General features: G+C 44.4%; 1 protein-coding gene across 1 annotated transcript in view; it reads right to left on the reverse strand.

Annotated features, from left to right (window-relative positions):
• Positions 1–25,400, reverse strand: part of gpr158a (G protein-coupled receptor 158a) — a 60,202-nt gene extending 34,802 nt beyond the window's left edge. The window contains exons 1-3 of the mRNA XM_023823416.2: positions 24,094–25,400; positions 17,372–17,477; positions 1,379–1,481 (exon numbers count right to left, since the gene is read on the reverse strand). Of these exons, the coding sequence (XP_023679184.2) occupies positions 1,379–1,481; positions 17,372–17,477; positions 24,094–24,977 (1,093 nt within the window). The 5' untranslated portion in view covers positions 24,978–25,400. The remainder of the gene's footprint in view (positions 1–1,378; positions 1,482–17,371; positions 17,478–24,093) is intronic.
• Positions 25,401–25,879: the final 479 nt, after the last annotated feature.

Below are 25,879 nucleotides of genomic sequence, written 5' to 3' on the forward strand. Positions count from 1 at the left end.
CCAACAGCGCTTCTGAGAATTCCAACAGCACTCTGAGAATTCCAACAGGGCTTCTGAGAATTCCAACAGCACTCTGAGAATTCCAACAGCACTCTGAGAATTCCAACAGCACTCTGAGAATTCCAACAGCACTTCTGAGAATTCCAACAGCACTCTGAGAATTCCCAGAGCTGTTGGATTCTACAGTGATTGAACATCACAACAGGCTGATCCTTATCATTCACTGTACCCAGAATGTTGCCATGAAGTGAGATGTAAAGAACGAAAGACAATGCCATCTCTACGCTCATTCCAGGGACCCTGTGCGCTAAATCCGGGGCTTTCTTTAGCAAGTAGTGTGGACCCAATGGTGCAGCCCCAAAGCTATAGCTTCTGAATCACTGATCCCACAGCATTGTTCCATACCCAATTCCAGCTCCAGTTGATTCATCCTTGAGTGGCTTGGATCAGCCCACTGGAAATCAGGAAAGATGGGTCACTGAGTTTGTGCACTTCAAATAGCACCTCAAATTAGTATTTGACTTAAATAGGATTAATCAGTGGCTTAATTATTCAGAGACTTTAAATTCCAGGAAATAAAATGTTAAATTATACTGGCAGATGACATTGGTTTATAATTTAAAGCCTAAAGACAATAAGGAATGTGCCTTTGTCCCAAAAGAACCCTGCACAATAATGCTTCAGAAAAGGGCGAGAACATGTCAAGGTAAGTCGACCCCATATACCCCGACCCCATTTACCCCGACACACAGCTCATCCATGGCTAATGAAGTTCAGGTTAATTAGGTAGAATACGTGATTGAATGGAACATCAGCATCCACGCAGAGGTCTGCCCAGCACTGCGGCAGAGATAATTTTGTTTCAAAAAACTGTTGTCTGTATGAAGGGGCCTTGTCTTTGTGCCTTACTTGGTTACCGTAGTGCCCCTCAGCCAGGGGTGTCCGGCCATATGGCCTGATGAAGGGCAGATGATAAACAACATCTGTTTACTGAACAAAAACACAAGCACCTGAAACAGGTAGGTGATTTTAGGGGGTTTTCAGCAGGAAAAAGACACCTCAGAGACAAGAAGTTTATGTAGCAAGTTCACCTAAAGGTGGTCGGAGTTTCCCTGAACTAATCCGGTAAGGATGAAGGCAGATTTTTCCTTCAACAGTTTATTGAACCCGCGACACAGCTTACTAATACAGTACCCGGACTTCCTCCTTCCAACTCCATACTTCCTGTTTTGTCATTTTTTTGTATCTAATCAGCATTTCCGAAACTCGGCTCTGAAAGCTGATGCACCAGTCAGTTTCAATCAGCAGATTCTGAACAACATTAAGCAGACAACATAAACTGCAGGCAACTCAGAGCTGCGGTTTCACTGAAACTTACTTTTGAAGCTGCTGGTGGTCACTCGGCTGGGGTGGTAGAAGCCCTCCTTGCACTCGCACCTGTACTTGTCCAGCACGAAGCCGTGGCCTGGGCGGGACACGCACTGTGGACACAGCAGACAGAGGGCGTGACTTACATTAGATGACACATGATCGTGTTGAAGCACGCGGCCCGTTCCGTCCACGGTCAGCGTCCTGGGGCGAGCTCTGGGCTCACCACGATGGGTGCACGGGCTTTACTCTCTTAGTATCTTTATTCGATTTATTACTTTTCATTTGCACTAAGAGCAATGACAGCAATATTTCCACTTAGTGTGTGACCCATGCAGCATGTATCTAAAGCTGACAATAAAGATAGTTTGGCTCTGATACGGCGTGAGCTCAGACCCAACTAAACACAGCTGGATCCGCTATGAGTGTGTTTGTTTTGTGTGTACTCCTCAAGGGGGACCGTTGACTGATTGCTTACATTCTGAATTCTTTTGAGAGAGGAATCCATACTTGTGAATTCTCCTGCCCCTTCACCACCTTAGCTACTGTGTGGTGAACATATTGGCACAGAATGGCTGCAGTCACGTCACCCAGGTGGGGGCTACACAGTGGTGGTGGTTGAAGCGGCTCCCCATTGGTTTGGGTGTCTTGAAAAGCGCTATATAAATGTAACGTTCATTCATTCATTCATTCATTCAAATTCCCAGTAATTTCATGATGCCAGTGCCGGTCAACTCATTAGGTGACATAGGCAGCCGCCTAGGGCACCATCTTCTGAGTAGGCGGCAACTTAGCAAGCCGATTTCACCAATGGTGAAGCTTGCCTCAGGTGCCTCATGGGCTTCGATCACTACTGCATGGTGCTGCGACAACCTAGGCTAGACAAACTGATGCCTGACGTTCCTGGGAATTGCATGCAAATCCATTCTGATGGTCAGTGTGTACAGAAATGACCTTATCACTTACGTAAAATTTAAATCACCCTCTAAAATAACCAATTTTAAATGACACTAGGAGTATGTCTCCAGATCTGCAAACCATTGCACTGTTCTGACTTTAAAAATGAATGTTCCCTGTGAGGATTTAAGGCTACAGTGATTGTACAGCCTCTGAATGTGAATCTGTCCTCTCTGATCTTCAGAATAATAATATTAAATCCTGCTTAACATACATTGTTGCACACTGCCTGTTTTTCCCAGTGGCAACTTTTAGAATTTTGATGACAACTTCCTGGGGATCAGGGATACCTTTGACCTCTGTTTGGGGTCATTTTGACCCGCCTGCAAAGGGATGAGGAGCCTTAAGGCTGTCAATATATGCAATGCCGTCTGGTGCAACTCAATCTGCTCCCTTTTCATCAAAAGGGCAGCAAAACCCCAAAATAGCCCTTTATGAAACACGGTCACAACCAGGACGGATGTCGCCACCCAGACATCGTTAAAAGGCAGGAGTCCAAAAGGACTTCATACGACATGTAAATCACACTAACAGGGGATAAAGCCACTCTTAGCAGCTTCATTAGACTTTCACAGAGCTGCTCTCAAACACTATACATGAGAGGAAAAAATTATAGATCATTTGGCCTATATACCATGGCATTGATTAAGTTGTTAAGCTGTTGGTCAAATTGATTACTTGGCATGTCACACCAGCAACTGTCTTTTTCTGTTGTGTAAGGATGTAGGCAGTAACATTCTTAGTGAGTATTTGTAGTTTAATGAACAGCTGGAAATCAGCTGAATTAATGGAGTTAGACTGCTAGAGAGTTATCAATATTTTAAACACTCACTGGTCAATATTCAGTGTTATTGACACTAAAGGCCTCCTAGGCTGATCAGACAAACTGATGAAAAACACTGAACAGCATTATTACTGTTGACTTGAGATTATCGTCTACAATGACTTACAAATTTTATCCACTTCTATAACTGGATGTTTCACTGGAGAAATTCGGCTTAAAGGTACAACAGCGGTATCCTTCTGGGATTTGAGCTGGCGACCTTGTCATTAACCCCCACGCCACCTGTTGTCTAGCAGTGGACATGCGATGCATGTGCAGAAACAGCCATCAAGGGTCACCAGGTTCAGCTGTCAGTTTAAATAGATGAACCAAGGATGGAGTTTAGAAATTGCAACCTTCCATTAACCTTCACCTAATGCTAGCGGAGCAAATAAACCAATATTCAGTGAAGGATGACCATGAGCCAAGGGAAAACACATCTGTGGCCTCCAGCATCATGCTGTAGAGGGTCCAGGGACTCCCATGATGCCACCTGTTACGTGACAGGACAGAAAAACAACAAACGGCTTAATCAACAGCAAGGCCGCGTTTTACAAAACAAAGTCACATAAAAAAAATTTTTTAAAATCAACAGCTTCTGTGGATCTTTCTGAAAAGCACGGTGCCGGGTAATTAATCACAGAAACGACACTTTAGGGCCTGAAGATAAATTAACATCACACAGGCCAGTGGTATTTTGAACAATGACCTTTTAAATAATGCACACGCCGTCTTGTTCTGTACTGTTATTAGTGTGGGTGGTGAAGGTTGATTTGAAAAGTTTCAGAAAAACAATTTACGGAGAAATGAATCAAAATGAATCAAATACAGATATATTTTGGGCTCACTAACATTCTACCATTGTATTACAGATGCAGTTATTTAAAACGTGTTTATCGTGAATAGATAGTAATCAAGTATCCCACATGAACGGCTAGGTAACAGAGTTCCTAGTTCTCAAATCTCACCTGTAGGTGGGGCCATTCCAGGGTTTTTTTTTTTTAAATGGGGCCAGCGGCTCCGCCCCCTGTGTACATCCCTGCTCACAGCTTCAGGTTTCTGTCACTCTTTGATAGATAAACAAAGCCCAGCCTTACTTAATCTTATAAGACGTCCCACCTCAAGGCCAGTGCTGACCTGCAGCTATAATTCATTTGGGGGGGGGGGGATCACACCTCCATTTTCTCGATGACACACATGTGAGTCAGAGATAAAGCGATCTGACGCAGGAGGCCGTGGCATCAGCCTTGCAGGCGTGTCCAGGACGATGTCCGGGATGGAAAAAAAATTACTTCCTCGCAATCCCCCGGTCTAGCTGACACATCCCAGTAACAGTCATCATCTGAAAGACATCGGGGAACCTTCAGCAAGACCTTCTGGGAACAGCTTTGTACTAGCAGGAGCAGAAGACTCTCCAACCCAATTATCCTGCTCCATTCTGCCGCATCTCCTCACTGACAAGCTTCTTAATTGGCTCACGTCTGTACGTTTTTCAGGCTAGAACGATCAGGCATCACGGAGGGACTTTTCCCACGAAATGCCAACTCTGCAACCGTCTCTTTAGCGGCAGTTGTTCGAAAATAATTTATCGATCAGTAATTCCTCTGGTATAAATACATAAAATACACAAACTTTAGGACCACACAGATTCACTGGTGCAGATAATTCGAAGACGGAGACATGCAGATATCTGACAGAAGTTGAAGCACATAGTAGACAAGGCGATTCTACCACTGACACAAAGGCTAACTAGCCTTACATGTAGTTTAGCATGGGCTCATCAGAAAAAAAATGGATATTAGCCATTAACAGCTAGTTCCTTGAATATAATATCTAAGTATTTCAAATAAAAAGAGCATTGTATAATTAATATCTGGTTATTTTACTAGATTGTTATTAGCCTATTTAGCTAACATGATCTAATGTAACAACAAAATTACTGACAATAGCCACATAAAAATTAATCTTGTGTTAAGCAAATTAGTTGTCAGGCTGCCGCCCCCCTCCCCTTAATTCTCCGTGTGTCCCAGGATAACCTTCAGTCGAGGATTGCCCCGGGTGGAGATGCCTCGATCCGGCAGGCCATCCCGCCGGTGACTCAGACGATGCTTGTTACCCTGGATACGTTTGTCTCCCCCCGTGCCAGACTTCAGATGCCAGTTACTGCAAAGGGCTTTTAGTTCATTGGGTCCCTGCCAACGCAGAATGTTATGCGCAGACGGGGAATTCCTCTCCCTAGATCATGCCTCTATCCCACTTTGCTGCTCTCGGAATTAATATTAATGTTAACTCAGTGAACTTCCTCTAGTCTAGGAGCAATGGGCTAATCTGTCAGACTGGCCCAGCGGCGTTTCAGGTTGCACGTCAAGACAGGAGCTCTGGAGAGGATGAAGGTCTAGGGAGATGTCACTCCAACTTCATCCCCAGGGAACAGGAGCTCAAGTTAGCCATTTAAACCTAGCTAGCGGGCTTACGCCTTATGATGGCTGGGCTTGGGTCACTGCAGTCCCTGTGTATTCTCCAGTATGACCAGTAAGCGTAATGTACTTAAGCTAATGGTCCAACCTTTTACATAGCTGCCTTCTTCCTGTGCCGGTTCTGGTTATGGATGAGACACGACATCCTGTCCTGCCACTTCAGCCCTACATCTTCATTAAGAGTCTGCGGTAGTTAACTGGGCTGCACGGTAGCTGAAATGAAACTGGATCCACCTGAACTGGGGGTCTTCAAAGATGAGGTTTCGTAATGCTTCATAAAAGCTGCTGCCTCCCTGCACAGACAGCGGATAAGACCCAACGTACACCACGTTTCCGCCGCGACTGGGAAATGGCTTCCCCAGTTCCAGTTCATTTGTCTGCTGTGAAATTTAATTTCACCTGCCATTCTATGCTGATTTATTTGTCAGTACTGTAGAAGGTGTGTTTTTGAATTTCTGAGTAGATACAGTCCTTCAGACGCTAGCACTGTCACCTCAAACCTCCCGACTTGTGAGTCTGAATGCTCTCTCTGAGTTTGCATGTTGCTCCACAGCCCACAGACATGCGTCTCTAAACTGGCATCTCTAACTCACCCAGAGTGTCTGTGCCCTGCAGGCTTTTGCAGAAGCCTCAGTTTACCTCTACTCCGAAAAACTCTTGACAACTTGATATGACACCATGATAAGATCTCGACTGCTCCTCTGGCTACTCCGCCTACGCTGATCACATGCTTGACAAAGTCCAGGAGTAAACATTCAGCCTACAAAGATACTGTAGTGACTTAAAAGCTGCAAATACTTTGTATCTCCTAAGAACAGCTATGCTGCACCCTGTACTGTTTAACAAATATTTACATGCCGTAGTCTAGGATCTTATGTGTACATGTCCTTTAACCACATAAAAGACTATCCCAGGGATAATCACCCAATCTCCCATTGCTGTTTGTAGTGGAAAAGCAGGAAGGTGAAGCAGAGAGGATTGTCACTCAAATTCTGAAAATTCTTGTTTGCTGCCAGAGCCCCCCCCCGCCCCCCCTCCAGAGAAATATCCTGTGTGGTGAGCTCATCAGCATGATGTGTCCTGCGTGTGTGGTCAGCGTACGCATGTGTGGGTGTATGTGCGTAGCTGGAATGACGGTTGTTAATGTATCAGACGGAGTTAGACACTAGCCAGCGTTAGTCAGTTAGCGGCATGTTGCCGGGCCCCGAGGCTAGCCTCCATGCGGGGGTGTCGGCTCAGCACGCGATTAACAGTGCTGTGTGGCCAGTGCTGATTAACATGTTAAGAGACACAGGCTGCTGCCTACGGTACCATTTCCTGAGGAGGATCCCTGTCTCCTGGCACAAGGAGCATGTAGAGCACCATCCAAGACAAAGTGAAATTGGGAGGTGATTTTTTTTCCAGGGTGGGGGGAGGGCTGCTTGCTGAAGGTGCCACAATGGCTTTGACCGGCACTGTGTGTGGGCCAAAATTTGACTAAATTGGACAATGAGGTATCCGTTTTGATGTAAACATAAACAGCCATTCATGATGACCAAGAGTAAAGGCATAGAGACATAACAATCCCCCCCCCCCCCACCCCCCACCAACCCTTCACGGTGAGGATGGTGATGAAATACTTACAGGTGACATGGGGGTGCTATGAAGTTGAAGCGTCATTGTCATTAACCCCCTCCCCAAAAGAAAGACTACTTTGCTCAACCTGTCAACTTCTCCCATATCTGATTCAGATACAGTACATCAACAGGATACAAGTACAGACCAAGGCGAAGAAAACAAAGTAAGAAAAGTGAGGCGTATTCTATGAGGACACCCATGTACCGTGTCCGTCCGTCTTCTACTAACGCTTATCCAGTACAGGGTGGCGAGGAGCCTGTCCCAGGAATCACAGGGGCCAATTAGGGGACACCCTGGACTACAGTCTGGTGCAGTTAATATACTGACGAAATATCAAAGTGAGCTCTGTGCAGATGGGGCTGTAATTGGGAGCTGGGGTAAATCCAGATGGACTAGGAAACAAATGAAGGGTCAAACACAAGAGAATCAGAAATCGAAAGTAACCATTAACCACCATAACTCAAGCAAGAGAGTTCAGATTTTGCAGCATCCCAGTGGTTTAAGTAAATGAGCATAGTATTAAGGTAAGGGGGATCCATATCCGTTAAACTAAGGTCTCTGAGGGCGTGACAACATCCTCCTCAGTGATGTCTAACATTTGTTTTAACTAACCAGCCAATCTAGTACATCAGCAACCCATATTTAAAAATGCATTTGTACATAAATGGAGGATGTTCACTGATAGAGAAAGGTGCAGGATATTTCACATTTGATGTATTTTTATTATCTAATTATCATTTTCAAGCCAAGCATAGGAAATTATGGTGTGGTGGGGGTATTAAAAAATAACACAAGTGCCATCAGAGATTCAGGTTGGAAGGTAGACTTTGAGGATCCTGAATTCCTCTTATCTTCCCAGGAGAAGAGGAGGGTGCATTATGACAGAGAAATGTAGGTATAAATATTTACAGCGAGACTCTTTCAGACGTTTAGACAGTAGTTAAAAACCTTTAAAGGTTTTTAACTGCATGGCATAGGGCTGAGAGGGGAGCCAGTTCTCATTACCATCACAATCCTTTGAAGGCATCCTTCTCCATGCTCACTCTTCTGGAGGAGTAACAGCGAGAGACGTGGTCGATATTTATTAACTCCAAACTTCACGCACACGCCAGGATTTCAGGGGGCTCTGTGATTATGTAAATCATCAGCACTTATATGATAAGATCAAATAAGATAGAAAAGATGGACTTTTACTGAGCCCCCAGAGGGGAATGATTTGTTGTCTGGTAGCATTATATTAAATAAACCCCCAGCTCAATAATAAATTAAAAAATAAATAACAGGAAAGCACGTCATCTGGGGTGTACAGCAATGTTAAGGTCCCGTCTTCCGTTGACTTGCCATATGAATCTGCTCTGTGTATTTTAGAAGCTACCAGAGATGGCGCTCATTAAAAATATGGCAGAGGAGCGCATGACCTCACATGTGGTCTGTATGACGGACGACAATGGAAAGTAAATGATGGTGGTCATTACAGCTCCCAGCGTGGGTAGTGCAGCTCCGGGTTCAAAGGGTCCAGGCATCTGAGCTTCTCTCACATCACATGCTTGGCATTAAACCTCTGGGAGTCAGAGGCAGAAACCCCACCTCCTTTCATGGCTAGAAGCCCTCTGGTGCCATGGTGGCCCCGACTCGGTGAAGCACATAGAGCTGTTCTCCCAGTATTTCCCTCAACAAGGCAAGGAGCTCCTCTGTCTTGACCAGATCTAGAAGCAATTACACGCTTCCATTAATCACTGCAGTGGCTTGCAGTTGTTTCTGCTCTCTCTTCCTCACTCTCCAACCTATATGCCTCTTCAAAAACATTTAAATGTAGCTAATCGAGGCAAAACTAAACAAACAGAAAGAACCAGAAAAAAACATAAAGTATAAAAGATATGAAATATGCTAGACATGGCTGCCAAGCACAGTGCCATCTTGGAGGATGATGTCCAGTCCACAGGGGGCACTGTGCTTTTCAGAATAAATGGATGAGGCAATTAACAGGGGCTCACTGTGGGGCAACAAAGGCAAAGATGATGAATGGGCCCAGACTTATAGAGGAATGCATCAGACCTGTTTGGGTGGAAGGTCTTAAAATGGAGGAATTCCTCATTCACCATGTGTCAACAACACCAAGTTCACTAAATCAGACTCAAACACCCTCAGTCTGGCACCTTGTTCACTGTTTATCAAAACTCGCCATGAATAGCAGGTAAATTCAGTCTGTGTCAGAGCCCCAACGGTTTAAAATACCGGCAAGCAAACGTGGGTTTCTACAGAGCATCCACACCCTTAGCAAATTCGGTCCGTCCCTCGTCTGCCAGAGGGCAAGCGCACCATCGGATGGGTTTACTCGCAGTGCGTCATGATGTAAGACGCTCGTGACCCACTTAACTGCAGCAGTAGGGCTGCAGGAAGCAGTTGGAAGCCCAGTTTCGGGGTCCCTGCTCCTGTAAGGCAAACAGCGCCCCCCTAAGATTGATGATGAGAAGTGGGAATAGCACTGCATGCCACAACCAAAGCTGTAACTTTACAAACACTATATTACTAGAGAAAATTGCATTTACATTTTATTTTCTAGCAGACATTTATCAAAAGTATCATGCAATTTTTTTCTGGGACTGCAGAGTCAGGCTATCCCTGGAGTAACTGGGGGATAAGGGCCTAATGGTAAAATCACTGCTAATTCCGGGATTTGATGCAGCAACCTTTCATCCTCACCCACTGAGCCACACAGTGTCCCATACTACCCACAAATATGGTTTAATGTCCTTTTCCTGAAGAAAGGGTAAAATCACCGGAAAAGTAAAGGTAAAAAAAGAAGTGGCACGTGAATGGTGATATTTCCAAAATGAGCTCCTAATTAATGGCTGAGCACTGACCAGGGACAGATTATGGGTTGTGTGGGCCCCTGGGCAAAACGTTTGCGAGGGCCCCCCCCACCACCACCACCACCACAACCACCACAATTCAAGGGCCCTTGGCAGCCAAACGCCCTCCCTCCATGTTTCCATCAGAGGCCCTATAGGGTCAGGGGCCCTTGTAGGCAGAGGATCAAAGAATGTAGGCCCTCTAAAATAGGCAAACGAAAATACATTGTTGATAAGCGTTGCAAATTGTTTTGGGCTAAGGGACCCACGGGCCCCCTGCACCCCAAGGGCCCCTGGGCAGCGGCCCCGCTGGCCCGGTCCGTAATCCGTCCCTGGCACTGACACAATCTGCCATAGCGGTGATTCTACAATTTTTTAAGGTATAGGACAGAAGAGTGGGCATAATTCATACAGGTGGGGTCAACCTTATAATTAGCCAATGATTAGTTTTGAAATGGTGAGTAACAGGAGAGGACCAATCAGCTTTCTGCCAGGGCCGGTGACCTTGTGGCCCCGCCCCTGTATACAATTCTGCACTGTGCTAGCATGCATTTTAAAAAAGACAGTATAGTATCTTGCAAAAGGAGATCAAGCATACCGATAAATGAACTTAATTGTATCATTCATTGAAACATCTTTTTATTATACTGTAGGGTCTGTGAGGATGAAAAGCACCCGCTTTTCGAAACGGTGGCCCTTTGATCGGTGTAGGAGGGAGAAGCCGGTCATTAGTGGTAAATTTAGCTGCACATTAACTTGCCAGGGCCGAGAGCAAAGCCCTGAGACGGAGGATAGGTCTTCGGATAAACAGCACTTTTACACTCCCTGTGCACAGAGGGAGTAATGGGGAGTAGTAAGAGGGTAACAGCGGATGTATTAAGCTGAGGTCTCCTTCACAATGCCGTCATGGGCCTGGGCATACATAACAGTGGCACTACCGGGACGCCACCCTAGGATGGCCATTTGGGTATGTTAGGTAGGTTAGAATTTTTGGGTCGTTGGCAACGCTTAGTGTAGACAAGAATCTCACTCAGAGTTTTGTGGCAGTTAAATAAAATACCCAGAATGCGTCAATTTAATTTAATAATTTAATCAATTAAATAATTTAGTGCTTCTATTACATCCCTAATAAGTCTCTGTTGGATGGGCAGATGATCAGTTTCGGTAGGCAGTGCCAACCACACACCCTACTATAGCCATGCATTATACTCCATAGTCATCAAATGTAATTTATGAGAAGGCCACCAGCCGTGCCAAGCTGCCTCTATGTCCAGGGCAGCACGACGCAAACGCTTGACATCAAACTACAACACCAGCTGGTATAACCGAAAGCACGACGTGATGGATTCTGGGTATTTTATTTAACCGCCACAAACCTCAGAGAGTGAGATTCTTGTCTACACTACACTGATTCTTGTCATAGCTCCCCCCCCCCATTATGGCCAAGGCTGACACACACCAACACTAAGAAAAACAGGGCAACAACATACAACTCAGACAAAGCATGGAGTGAATTATTCAGGGGGCTCTCTACAGTCCATTAGAGAGCATGTATTATGGAGGAAGCAGATTCAGGCCACTAATCATCTATGGCTCTTAATAATGATTTCAGTGACATTACGCTGAAACATTAAAACGGCAGCTGGAGACTAGTCATTGATCTCGGAGCTATATGTGAAGTCATTTTTTCCTCATTTCTTATTGTTATGAGGTCATGCGTGAGACTAAACCTGCTACAACTTAATGTCCACTAAAAAAGATGCCCCCAGCATACAGAGACACCAAGTTTTTTGGCACACTGCCCATTAACACCAGCTACCCCTAATCCAGATCTTGGCTGCCCCACCACTTGAGCCATGGTAACGGGGGTTGTTAGATGAAGCTGTGCTAAGGGGTTGCGTTAAGGCCGGTTTATACTCCACGCTTGCAAGGCATGCGCTTAGTTTACGTTAATCTGGAGGGTCAAAAGTTATGTCCACCAGAGGGCAGTGTGAGAAAACAATCTACTTAGGCTTCTTCATTTCTGGTCTTACTTGTTTGTATGAGGTTGTGACACGAAATGTTTTACACTGGCTGCCTCCACAGCGAGTTAATTCTGTAATGCTGCTGCAGCATTCTCTATATTCTACCTACTTCTGTACTTCATATTGGTACTTTGCTCTGCCATATATCACTTTACTACCTTATTTTGAATGTTGTATTATAGGTTGCTACATATCTAGTACTAGATAGTATTTTGTACTTAGTATTATGGCTGCATGATATTGGAAAAAAAAATCAAGCTTGGTGTCTACTACAAATGTTGCAATATCAATTGCAAGTTCAAAATAAATCAATTTCTCACAAACATGTCCATGAGTGATTTAAACAGCAAGGATGCAAATGATTATTGGCTCATAAAGCACATGCAGAGCTCATGCAAATATTGGAGAGGTAAACTTTAAAACAAATTTTAAACATACACTACATAATCTTGATAAGGAACGAACATTAAAATTGCAAATCTTGCTAAATTTTATTTCCTAATGTTTGAACGAAACATCATAAATAAATACATTTTTTCACCAAGATTTTTAAATAACAGAACTATACTGAAAAATAACATTCCTTATATATATATACCTTATACCGTGGTATTATGTCCGTATAGTATGAAGGTATGCAAAAGCCTGATCTCAGCCCAGCTGCGTTGTCAGAGATGCATGTGCATAACTTGAGAAATCAATATTAATATCACACATCACCCAGCCCTACTTAGTACTTTTTGTATTGTAACATTACACTGTCCCGTTAATTGTCTGCAGTCTGTGGAGAAGGCATTCGAGTAAGAATTTCATCTTACTTTGTACACTGTATTTGGTACATATGACACTGCTTTCTTAGCTCAGATTGAACTGGGACGCAGAAGAAACTTAAACTGCCATTACATTTAGTGCTTCAGAAGCAAACTACAGACGCGCCTCTACTTACGCACTTTCAACTTAAGAACTTTTAGACATATGGACAATGAGGACTGTAAGTCCAAATTGTGTTCATTGGGCTCCCGTTTCCTGTCCGCAACATATTTATTTATTTTTTCTGCGTGCCAATTCCGCCTAGTACAACTTCTGGCCGCTACTCCCACCGCACAACAGTGTAGCGTCCGTACTCCCATCTTAAACGTCTTAATGTAATGTCCTTGGTGATGCTATGATTGCTTCTTTTCTTGTATAGTTGTTGGTTGGATATTTTGTTGGGCCAAAAGATCTGGCAGATTCGTCTGAGGCATCTGTTGTGGAAGACCTCAAGTCTCCTCATGTCTGTACTGACGACACGCCAACACTCTGAACCATACAGGAGGACAGACTTTACATTGCTGTTTACAGGAGCATCTTTGTTTTCAGGCTGTATTGTTTAGACCTCCAGATGGAACGGAGTTGGGAAAAGGCACCCTGAGCTTTTCCCAGCCTTGCTCTAATGTCTTTATGGACAGCGCTGTCCTTGCTGATAAGGTTGCCAAGGTAGGAGAAGTCCTCCACAAACTCGCGTGGTGCTCCATTCACCTGGATGGGTGCTGTAGAGCTGGAGTTGATGCACATCGCTTGGGTTTTGGAGGTGTTGATGTTAAGTCCGGCCTGTCTGGCATATTTGTTGAGCTTGTCAGTTTTCGATTGCATGTTGGAGTGGTTTGTTGAAAGGAGAGCAAGGTCGTCTGCAAAGTCAAGGTCTTAAAACTGAGAGGACAGAGTCCATTGGATGCCTCCGTGTTTGTCTGCTGTTGTGTTGGTTGTGATCCAGTCTATTGCAAGTAGGAAGAGGATGGGAGAGATGATGCACCCTTGTCTCACTCCAGACCGTACAGGGAACCATTCAGTGAAAGTGTTGCCCATAAGGACACTGCACTCAAATTTTTCATAGAAGATTTTTATGATTGTAATTATCTTAGGTGGGATTCCGTAGTACTGGAGTATCTTCCAAGGAGGGTTACGATGGACACTATCAAATGCCTTCTTGAAATTGACAAAGTTGATGTACAGGGGTGTGTTCCATTCTATGCACTGCTCTAGGATGTTTCACAGTGCAAAGGTCTGGTCTATACATCCTCTTCCTTTCCTGAAGCCTGCTCGTTCTTGTCTGAGCCTGGGGTCAATGGCTGGCTCCATTCTGTTAAGGAGGACTCTGCAGAACACTTTGCTTGGGATGGACAGAAGGCTGATTCCTCTCCAGTTGTCACAGTTTTTGGTGTAGTCTTTCTTTGGGATTTTGACTATGAGGTCTTTAGACCAGTCTTCAGGGATGGTATCATTGTTCCAGATGTTTTGTAAGAGATCAGTAAGGACTTTAGTTGATGTTAAAATGTCAGCCTTTAGCATCTCCGCATGAATTGCATCCAGGTCACATGCCTTGCCACTCTTTAGGGATAGGATGGCATTTTTGACCTCGGAAATGTCAGATCGGTTGATGACATCCAGGATGTAGTCTGTTGTTGTGATGTTGGCAGGTTGTTCTGGCTCAGGGTGATTGAGCACTTCCTGGAAATGATGGACCCATTTGGCTGCTTGCTCACGCTCTGATGAGCAAATGTTGCCATTCTTATCCCTAATGTGGGTGCTTTGGCTTGTGTGGTTTCCACAGAGTCATTTGGTGATCTTATATACCAGGGTTATTCAACTCACGGTCCTTGAGGTCCAAGCACTGCTGGTTTTCCAGCCTTCCTTTACCTGTCAGTCAGGTGTGAAGCCTCTGACCAATCAGAATCAGTAATTATTAAACAACTACCTGGGAGAACTGAAAACACGGCCTGGATTTGGAATCGAGGTCCAGAGTTGAAGAACCCTGTTATATACTGTCCCCAGATTCCCAAAGGCTGCGGCTTTCTCTCCTTCCTTTGCCAGGCTTTCTGCAAAGGTCCTCTTGTCTCTCCTTGCACTCCTTCTCCTTGTTTTTATAGGACAGCTTGGCTTTTTCAATGAGTCGGGACTTGAGGCTCAATAGCTTTGCTTTTAGCTGTTTTCTCAATTTTCTGCCATGTGTTAGCGGATATTTATTCTTTGGCTCCTCTCTGCTTATAGCTTAAGACTTTTTGTGCTGTTTCAGAGTATATGTTTTTGATGATGTTCCATTTGTGGTTTACAGAGGGCACTTCTGTTACCATCAGCTTGAGCTTGATGGTAGCAACGAGCAGGTAGTGGTCACTGTAGGCATCTGCACCTCGATATGCTCTCACATCTTGTAATGACCTGCGTACTTTCCATTGATTATGATGTGGTTAATCTGGTTGATGGTTTTTCCATCAGGTGACTTCCATGTGAGCTTCTGGATGTTCTTGTGTGGAAATATAGTTCCACCAATGACAAGGTTGTTCTTCAAACAGAAGTCAACAAGGCATTCGCCATTGTTGTTTCTTGTGCCATGTCCATGTGTGCCCATTGCCCTCTCATAGTTGGAATTGTCGGTTCCCACTTTGGCATTCATGTCGCCAGTTATCAGGAGCTGTTCATACCAGTCCTCTTTCACCTCCTTCTCAGCCTCATTTGTTGGTGCATAGCACTGCAAGATGGTGAGTTTGCAGAACAGCACTCTGATCAGCCTTTCACTTACTGGTTCCCACTCCAGCAAGGTTTTGCCTTCCTCTATGGAGATTATGATGGCTACTCCATGTCTATGGGCGCTCTCATGGCCTGAGTGGAGGATGATGGATGCATCTTGTAGAACTTGGCGTCCGGAGCCCTTCCAGTGACTTTCACTAATCCCCAGGATGTCCAGGTGGTATCTCTTCATTTCACTGAGGACTTGTGCTGTCTTGGAGGTCTCGAACATGGTTTGGACATTCCATGCTCCCAGGCAAATCTTGGTCTTTGGCCCAAGCAGTCCCCCCATCGCACCCCTGACTTCCTTTCGGCTTTCATCGGGGTGGTCATACTGCCACTCAAAGAGTGGCGGAGAACTGCTATGGGCCTGATGTCGATGGATTTGCTCATTGTAGTTTCTGTAACGGTAGCTTTTCCTACAGGGTGGCGCTGTTAGTGCCACACCCAACCCCCAACCTGGAGGACCAGTGTGCTGTCTTTCGTCTGGCTACTCGCCTAAGACCAATCTGGTAAGGTTGGACCTGCTAGGAGCCAAAGGCTCCTCCCAGCATAGCCTTTAGGGTCTTTGAAGCACACAAGCCTCTCCACCACGGCAAGGTTACAGCACAAGGGGAGGTCTGAAAATATTCAGTTTTGATTATCTTCCAGTCGCTCATTCTTAAAAAAATCAGATGCTACTTTAATACTAAACCATATAAACCATATAAACCAGCCCTTAGTCTGAGAGGTGCTAAGGGCAATTGTTAGGTTAAGCTATGCTAAATGCTAAATGTGTGTGCTAGGCTGAGAGGTGTTGAGGGCTGCTGCTAAGTTAAGCTATGCTAAGGGGCCATGTTAGCCTGAGAGGAGCTAAGGCCAGCAGTTAGGTTAAGTTATGCTGAGAGGTTATGCTTATCCTAGTCATGCTAATCCTAGGCATGCTAAGGGACCCCTATGAAGTTCGAATCTACCACGCTCACTTGCATTGCCTACTACAAGTACAGCCAGAGGCGAAGGCAAATCAAAGGTCACCACCTGAGAAAAGCGGAATACTGTAGATCGCCGGAAAGCAGTGTTGAAAGCACTAAGCAAAGTCTCAAGTTCTCCCAAACATTAGACTGCTAATATCCCAGTGTAAAGAACTGGGACAGTCTGACTGCATGCATGGTACCGACCAAGCACTGCCCGATTATTTTTCTCTCTAGGGACATTTACTGAACGTTATAATTAAGGTATGGAAATGTTCAAAGTGTCCAGTTTTCCTGATATTCCCACGTTATCCCACTACTACTAGTGCAACTACAACTAAGAATGATAAGTTATGGACAAATAAAGGGCCTGGAAGAGCACTGGGAGCACTGGGAATTTGCCCTGCTAAGGTCACGGGCTTAAGGGTGGGCAGTGCATTTGCAGTAAAGACACATGCAGCATTTATGAAATAATGTTTTTTATTATTATTATAAAACAGCAATTTTCAATATTAATTACGTTAAAAGGATGTTCAGGTAATAATGTTATTGTGCTAACATTGACAGAACCATTGGTAAACGTGAAAATAACGTTCCATTAACAAGACAAAAAGAACTCTACCAACTTTGAGCAGATCCTTATATAACGCTGGCTAAAGTTCTAGGAATGTTCCCTCTTAGCTGGGTGGAAACCTGGGGTACGAACTGCAGGAGGGGGCTGGTCACGGCACTGCCTGATGTAAGAGTCACTGCCACTCACCTCCATGCTGGTGGAGTTACACCGGTGAGTCCCAGCAAACCAGCCGCTGCTGGAGCACTGGTCGATGTCCACATCCTGAAGGCTGACGTCCACCCGGACCACACCCCTGCAACATAGTGCAGCAAATATTACTTTTCACATGCTTAAAATTCTATCCAGATAAAGCAGTCTATATTGATTTTTCAGACAGCTTTATTCCGAATACCATTTTTCACAAGCATTTGTCAAAGGGTTTCATATTAGTTTACAAATGACTTCTAGGTGACCTTAAATATTTATTTTAGAATCAGAATTCACTTTATTGTCTAGGTACAACTGCATGTTTTGGCAGTATTGGTGTTTACATTCACAAATAACATAGAAGAACAGCAACATAAATTAAGAAAAACAGATAAGATGGTTCTTAAAATATTAATATAGCTGAACTTTACAGAATCAGCACCTTAGACGTTCTAGCTACTTTAACCTATTCATCATGACTCTACCAGCCACCCGAGTTATGAAGCCCTTGATTTCCTGCTCATGTGTATAGGTGGAAACAGAGGAAAAATATGGACTGGCTCAGGCAGGAACACAGAGAGAGAGCCACTGTTTGGATGAAAGTAGCCAGTGATTGACAGCGTTCACTAGTCCCTCCCACCGTGAAATTTGAAATATCATTTCATTTCTGCTCTGCTCTGCATGAGTCTGCAAGTACACTGCTGTTACCAGTGGACACAGCACTGCTTCGGCTATGCCCTGAAAACAGCTTCACAGATCTTCAGCTGACACGTGCATGTCAATCCATACATCAGATATGAATTTAAAAATATAACTGCTGTCTCTAAAACAACAACAACAACAAATTTATTTTTGTATAGCGCATTATCACAACATTACATTGTGTATAAAACACCTGTAAGGTGTCTATTTGTGCCCTGTAATGGCAAGGCATGATGAAGAAGGGACTTCCCATGTAATGGCTCTCAATAAGGTTCTAACAAAACAAACAGCAAGGGAGAACCAGAAGACAAAGGGGCCCCGAGGGGTCAAAACAAGGCTGATAAAACAGAAACTAAGGAAACTAAGCGATACCGGCAACAACAATACTAAAGGCAGAGAGGAACACAGGAAACTACAATAACTAACGCAGGGTAACTACAACTAAGAATCACAACACAGGAAAGAGCCACAATGAACCACCAAGGAACACAACAAGAACAGGCATGCAGGACAGGTGAGAACCTTAAACAAATCAACCAATCATTAAGGGCATGAGGCAACAAGGAACAGGTGGAGTAAGCTACAATTAACAAATTAAAACCAATTAGCTATTGACTAGGAAACATGAACAAAAACTGAGGGCTATCAACACTAGGAGAAATCAAGGAACACAAGTAAAACAGAACATAGAGAAGTCACGTGCTGGTTAACCATAAACAAGACATAAATTAGCCATACAGACACCATGGGATAAAGTAAAACCAAAATGTAACAACCAAAAGGAAATACTCTAGAGAACAGCAAATGGGATGGGCCAACCAGAGAACAGATACATGGGACAGGGTCAGATGGGCACCGACCCCCTGACAGTGCCCTGTGATGGACTGGCATCCCATCAAGGGTGTACCCTTATATTGTGCTACCAGGGATAGGCTTCAGCAACCCCCCCCCCCCTCACGCACTCTTGTAGGCACCCAGTTGGCAGATGGTTACACATTTTTTATGTGTCCAAAAATACCTTAAATGATACCTTGCATTTTCCCCTGGGGCTTTACAAACACCTTGTTTGGAATCCCCTGTTAAATTTCATTAAGTCACATGATGTTTAAAAAGAACATTAAAAATATATGCGGCACACACTCACAGCCAGTCGATATGAAACTGCACTGGTGCTGTCCAGACTGCCTACTCTGCACCTCTGCCTTGCTGGAATTTTGAAAACAATGCAAGCCTTCACAGGGGTGCCACTAGAGATTTTGGAGTTCTTGAAAGAATATCATATTGGGCCCTCAAACCAGCCCAATCCAATTATGCTTCAGTTTTGTTAGAGCCCGTCATTGTTCTAAAATTCCCCCCTTTACCACACTCCAACACAGAGAGGACAAGTAATCGGAAAGAGGCCACTTCTTTATTTGTTTAGTGATACTTTATTAATCCCGAGGGGAAATTCTCTTTCCATCTTCTCCACCTTGCTCTCCATGACACACACAGGCACATATAGAGGTAGGCACCCCTGGATTTGAGGGTTAAGGACCTTGCACAGGGATCCAATGGCAGAATCGGTCTGCTAACCCAGGCACTTAAACTCACAACATTCCGAATGCCACCCACTGAGCCACTTACGGCCCCGCAGAAAAGCTCCTTTTCTTTCTTATGTGAATCCAAAACTGAGCACAAAGAAACAACGTGGGAAGACAGGCTCATATACAGCAGAGAAGTTTCGTTCACACCTCCTGTACGCCTTCAGAGCGAGCGAGGAGCCCGGCGTCTTCCGTTCGTGATTCCACTGGTGTGAGAGGCCTCCTGCTGTCTGCCGTTAGGCGGCTGCCAAGCTGGCCTGCTCTGCCAGCCGGAGAGGAACTCCGAGAAACTCCCAATATGTCCATGGAACGTCCGAGCATCTGCTCGAAGCGGATCGCCCGCGTGGCGAGAGAAATTTGCCTGCTCATTGGAGCGGCTCCTTCCATCCTGGCGTGGGGGGGGGAGCACCAGAACAACACCTTTCTTTTTTTAACCTCACACCCCCCTGCATGATCTTTCAGTTTCCTGTTGCTCCAGTGAAAAGCCAGTCCATTTTAATTATTTAAAGCAACATACATTTTTTTGAGAAAGAAGAGTCAGTCAGTCCCTGGAGCAATTGGAGGTTAAAAGCCTCCTTTAAGGGCCCAACGACGAAATCACTCAACCGACCTTGGGATTTCAACCTACAACATCTACATCAGGGGCACGATGGCTCAACCCAATGAGCCACACACCACCACCCCAGAGAATCCATGCTTTGCATCCTGTGTATATTAACAACATGTTACGTCCAACCCCCGACTCAGCTAAACATGGCGACAAGCTGGATTGATTTAATCCTGTGAAACAGATAGGCTAACAGAGAGATTAAATAATAATAGTAATGCCAATCACAGACCATCTGTTCCCTAATGCAATTTGCCTTCTGGGATGTAATCACATAATGTCCTTAGATCGAGCCCCTGTAATCCCAGTCAGGGATCTACCAGAAAATATCACACAAGCAGCCGCCTGTATTTATGACACATTTGATCCGAAACGTACAGGCAGAGTTATGCAGGTAATTAGGAGATGGCTATACATGTGTGCATCTCCATCTGACCCTGTAAGATGTAGCCTGTAACTGTGTAGGTTGACTTAGAGTTAATAAAAAATTATATATTCCATAAAAACAACAGTATTGCTTAGGGAACAGTACAGGATGCTGCATGACCTTGGTATCAGTTTAGGGAGTATCCCACCAGTGGCAGGTTAAATGAAATAACATTCCAACTGCACTTTTACACACTTCATTTTGGACATTTCATGATAGGATTTCTGCAGATTAATGCGGTCAACCCAGTCTAAAAATAATAATCTATTCCAGGGAAAACTTCAAGTACCTTAGCATCTCAGACTAGACGTTCCTGGCTCATCACACACCTGGTATATCCTGAATTTGTTCAATAGGCAAATTTAAAAATAAAAGATGGTTTACAAAAATAGCCAGATGTGTTAAATGTGTTGGCTTTAAATTAAGCCGGTGGTCCCAATGGAGCGTACACAAACATAAAAAAATCAAAAACAAAAAAAAAACAAGTGTGTGAAGTTATTACTTTAAAAATGCACTGTTCTGCGATGACCCTTGACGTTCTGATTGGTCACACTGGTAACATGGATTGGACCCCAGGCAAGCGGTGAAATCCCAGTTAGCCCAAACACAGCCCTGCTCCCATCACAAAAACACACTGATTCATGGTTCCTTTCCCAGACATCCCTGGAAATGATGAAGGAAATCCTCATCAGCTCAGCTGGACATCTGGATCCTTCACACGCCACTCGCCTCTCATTAGACAGGCACATTCTGAGACGACCCCAGGGTCCTCGGCCAACAGCAGGGCGAGCAGCAGTGCAAGATGTGATTCCATCTTGCGCTTCTGGACGTGAACTTAGCTTTGACTTTGCAAAGGGAACAAGTTACTTCTGCCACAGGAAACTCCCAGATTATGGAAAATTAATCTTGAATTTAATCTCTTTTACTTTCCTTTTTCTCTTTGAGGTTCACCCGTCTTAAACAGGTGTTGCGCAGCACCTGCTCTCTCTAGACAACAGCCGGAAAGATTAATTACAGAGCGTTTCAGCTGAAACTGCAAGCAATGACCCTCCCATAGACACGAAAAGCTGTAAGCAAATGTTGAAATACAAGCTCAATACACATGCTTCTTTTCCTTCAGAAATGTATTTTGGCGGGTGACTCGTGTTCCTGAACAAGGTCTGCCATTAACTATAAGCCGCCGTTCAAAACAAACCTCATTTCCTGTCCAGTTCATACTGAGATTAGTGGAAACAGGAAATAGATGCTTTATTTCTGTGCAAAAGCTGTTCTTTCATCACACTTTCCCTTCAGAAATGTGCCAGCCTTCATCCTCAGCCCACCGGACCCCCCCACCACCACCACTCACAGAGGGGGTTAAAACCAGTATAGGTATCATGTCTTACTCTTCATACACAGCAATTCAGCACATGTCCGTTCCATTTTCTTTCTGTCTCTTTTTTAATAACAAGGTGAAAATAGATCAATATCACAGGTATATAGCACCTTGTGTGGTTTATTTTATCACCTATTTTTGAAGTTTCAGTTTTAGCGGGAACCCGTCGACTTATCCTGTTAATGCAGCAATTTTTTTTCTGACCATCATCTGATACTTGGAAATGAAGCTTAATTGCTGTTTAAGATGCCCACACCTCACTAAATTATACAGGGATGACGACAAGGAGTATAGAAAATACTCATCACTACGCCTACAGATGGTGTGAGTGCGAATTTAGTTAACTTGCATTTCTGAAAACTATGAAGAAATTCACCAATCAGAACTGCTGAGTGTTGAGAATGACTTTTTATAGTATTATGGGATTTAAATCAGGCTACTAATGATATTTAAAGAAGTAATGATGTTCTTAATTAAAGCCTAATAAATCAGAGAATGGGGAACCGCATTCATAGGTTTCATGTAGTTACAGTATGAGGAGGGCACTTCATCCATCCATCCATCCATCTATCCATCCATCCATCCATCTCTAACCACTTATGCTGGTCAGAGACACTGGCCCATACATGCATGTCATTTTAATATCTTAAAAAAAGAGTTGGTACCAGATCTCTGCATACGTTAGGTACCAGTGGATGTTACCATGTACATCATGCATTTTTGGAAGATTATGAAATGTCAAGGGTTTGGCACCGTCTGCTGAAATTGCGGGTATATGCAATTGATTAAGTCACGGTGAAGCATATTTAGACTAAAATTAATGTTACGCTGGATCTGTCTCCATGACAAACACATTTCCTGTTATCTTTAAGATACAGTGTGCAGGGGAGCCTATCAATCAAAATGAAGTGACACCCCGCCCTCACCAGAAACCAGAAGCATGGAGGCTTATGCTTATTCATCTTTATGGTGATTTCATAGCCAATCGGAAAAAATCGGATCGACATCCATTGTGAAGATTTCATAAGACTGTCCAGATATAAATTGGATGGCGGGGGGTTTTCAGAATCACATATGATGGAACAATGCCAACTGCTTATACAGTGGAGAAATCCGTGTAATCCAGTCCACTCTGTTGTCATTGATCTTGCGTGTTGGTGTCTCGATGATGCGCTGTACAAAGGAGACTGATGAGCTAACTGCTAACTGATCAGGGGGAAGGTTGTTTAGAACAACAAAAGGGAACTTTCACTTTCAACAAGTTTCCTCCATCAAAACACAGCATCAACAGATAATATCTCCTGTGATCAGTTTTCAACTAGATGCATTAATTGCAACAATACCATAGTAACCACGCATATTTTAATGACCCATTAGAGAACCTCCCAGCACCTTTATCTGTTACGCTGATTCACTTGTGTTAAGAGATACCAACACATTAAAACATATACTAATTATTATGAAATGGCGTGGGGTTTCTTTCACTGCTGTGAAATAACAGCTATTTTTAGTCGCATGGCATGTACCTGCAGAGATCGCTGCCGGCTCACTATCAGTACAGTGACTTCCATGGCAATAACGACCGCTGTCGTTTGGGGCATCTGAGGCAACCTTATTCTGTCTCACAGAGGAAAGAAATACTCAAGCATGTGATGCGAAATATCCTCACAGGCCTACCCAAGTATCCTGGATACAAAGCTATTTGCTTTATTCCTCTTAGTCCTGCATTCTGCAACATATGAAGTCAATTGACCTTTGATATTATGTGGCTATATTTAGTTGTTACATCAATTGTCCATAAGCTGAAAAGAGTAACATTTTACTTGAGGTGCTCTAGCCTTTATGGATGTTGTGATGGTCACAGAAAACAATGGTCATGAAAGATAAGGCTTGAATACCCAGACAGGAAATGGAAGAAATGTTGAGGTACAAATTGCATGTGAAGGGCGACAATCTAGAGAGGCTGCAAGCCTTAGTTTACATGTTTAAACAGAGGTTCTGTAGATAATTCCCAGAAGTTCTCCCACATACCTGAATTCCGGAACCTGATTCTGTTTCAGACCATAGAAGCCAGCTGATAGGGTGAGGAGCCACTGAGGAATGAAAGTCCCTTTGTCACACTCAAGGAAAGGCGCTGACCACTTGATCTCAGTTTTATCAAGGACATAGCTGTCTCCTCTCAGAGATACATCAGGAGACTTTACTTCTTGGCTCAAGACCCTCCGGTGGAGGTGGTGTTTGCGTCTGTCTCGGATCTCACTGAACCACTCTGTTTCCACAGTCTTGTTTCTCAGGCGATGGTGGGCCGTGGACGAGAGGTCTTGGAGAACAATGCCACTCTCTGTTCTGGTAGCCTGGAGGAAGATGTGGTGTCCCGGCAATGGCAAATCCTTGTTGAACGTGAGGACAGCCCGCTGGATTTTGTGGTCCCCTTCCAGGATGCTGCGGACGAGCGCCCAGTACCACTCAGAGTCCCCCTGCAGGCTGTGTAGTCTTGACCTGTTGGCTTGCAGGATCACGTTCAAGAAGTTGGCGGCTTGTGCCACCGCATCAAGCACACTGCGCAGGGACGAGTGTGAACTAGTGTATGCTGGACCGCGGAGTCCGCTCAACTCATACCTTCTGGAACAGTTTGCATGCCTCAACGTCAACGGATCTCCTGTGTGAAGGAAAGCCATGACCACCTTGGGCAGGTCCTCCTCGATTTTCTGTAGGAAGGCGGATTGCTCCGTTCCAGGTTTAAACAGACGAGGCAAATGATGAAGCTGTTCTTGGCTGTTAATAGGAGTGTTATAGATAGGCTGCTTTGCTCTGATCTCAGACTCCCTCTCATGGTCCGACCATTTATCATGCCTATAATTCGATCCGATAACAAATCCCACTCGCAAGAGTAACGAAAGCAGATAAACAGCCATACCTCTTCCCGTCTGGATTGAATAGGATGTTTCAGTTTATACGCAGGAGCAAAGGGGTAAAATCTGGATTAATTAGCGCACCGGATCGCGTTCACCTGTGGATAAGTGAATCCAGACGTCTTTTCCCGTCGGCTCCTGAGTATATGGTAAAGATGGTCTCGGTTCCGCAGGTTAAAAAAACCCTTTTCCAGTTACAGAGCGGGTCGAGCTTGTTTACGTCTGTATATTATTATAGCGGGGGAAAATCATTTAGATCCGTACATGAAACTAGAGATCACTGCTCATTAGTTCCCTGATGCCATTCTTAGCTATAGGGATTGCTTGACATATAGCAGACCGACACCGGGCTTTTAAAAAAATCCGATTACTGGGATGTACAGAGTCTCAGCTCACACTTCAGCGACAAACACACTCCGCCCTCCTCTGCCCATAACATGCAGTAACTAAACCCAACGGGGAGAGGTAGGAGCCACTTGCTCCCAGAGCCCGTCTCCTTCATTATCTTATAGGGTTTCCTAAACTACCCATGGTTCGTGTATGGCCGCTTTTTCTGTCAATCACCGGAGCTGAGGGGGGGACGTTTGGTAGAGAGACCGAAGAGCTGTCCAGTGCTGAAAGCTGCGCGGGGAGGACGAGGGGGGATGCCGGCACCGCTGGACGGGGAAATGCGGTGATCGGGAGAAAGCATCGTGTCTGCAAAGCTCTTGAAGTCGAAATGTGACAAAAAAAAACACCCTCAGAGTTCGTATTTACCGACGCACTAAATAATGTCGGTGAAATGGGGAATACCGTTCAGATACAGATGAGGCAGCACAATCAAAGGAAAATACGGGAGGGTTTACAAAAATACAGCTGCCGACCAAACATTGTTTCTCAATCTGTCGATTCATAATTTAATTCAA

This window comes from Paramormyrops kingsleyae, chromosome 1, assembly GCF_048594095.1.
Source record: "Paramormyrops kingsleyae isolate MSU_618 chromosome 1, PKINGS_0.4, whole genome shotgun sequence".
Taxonomy (NCBI): domain Eukaryota; kingdom Metazoa; phylum Chordata; class Actinopteri; order Osteoglossiformes; family Mormyridae; genus Paramormyrops; species Paramormyrops kingsleyae.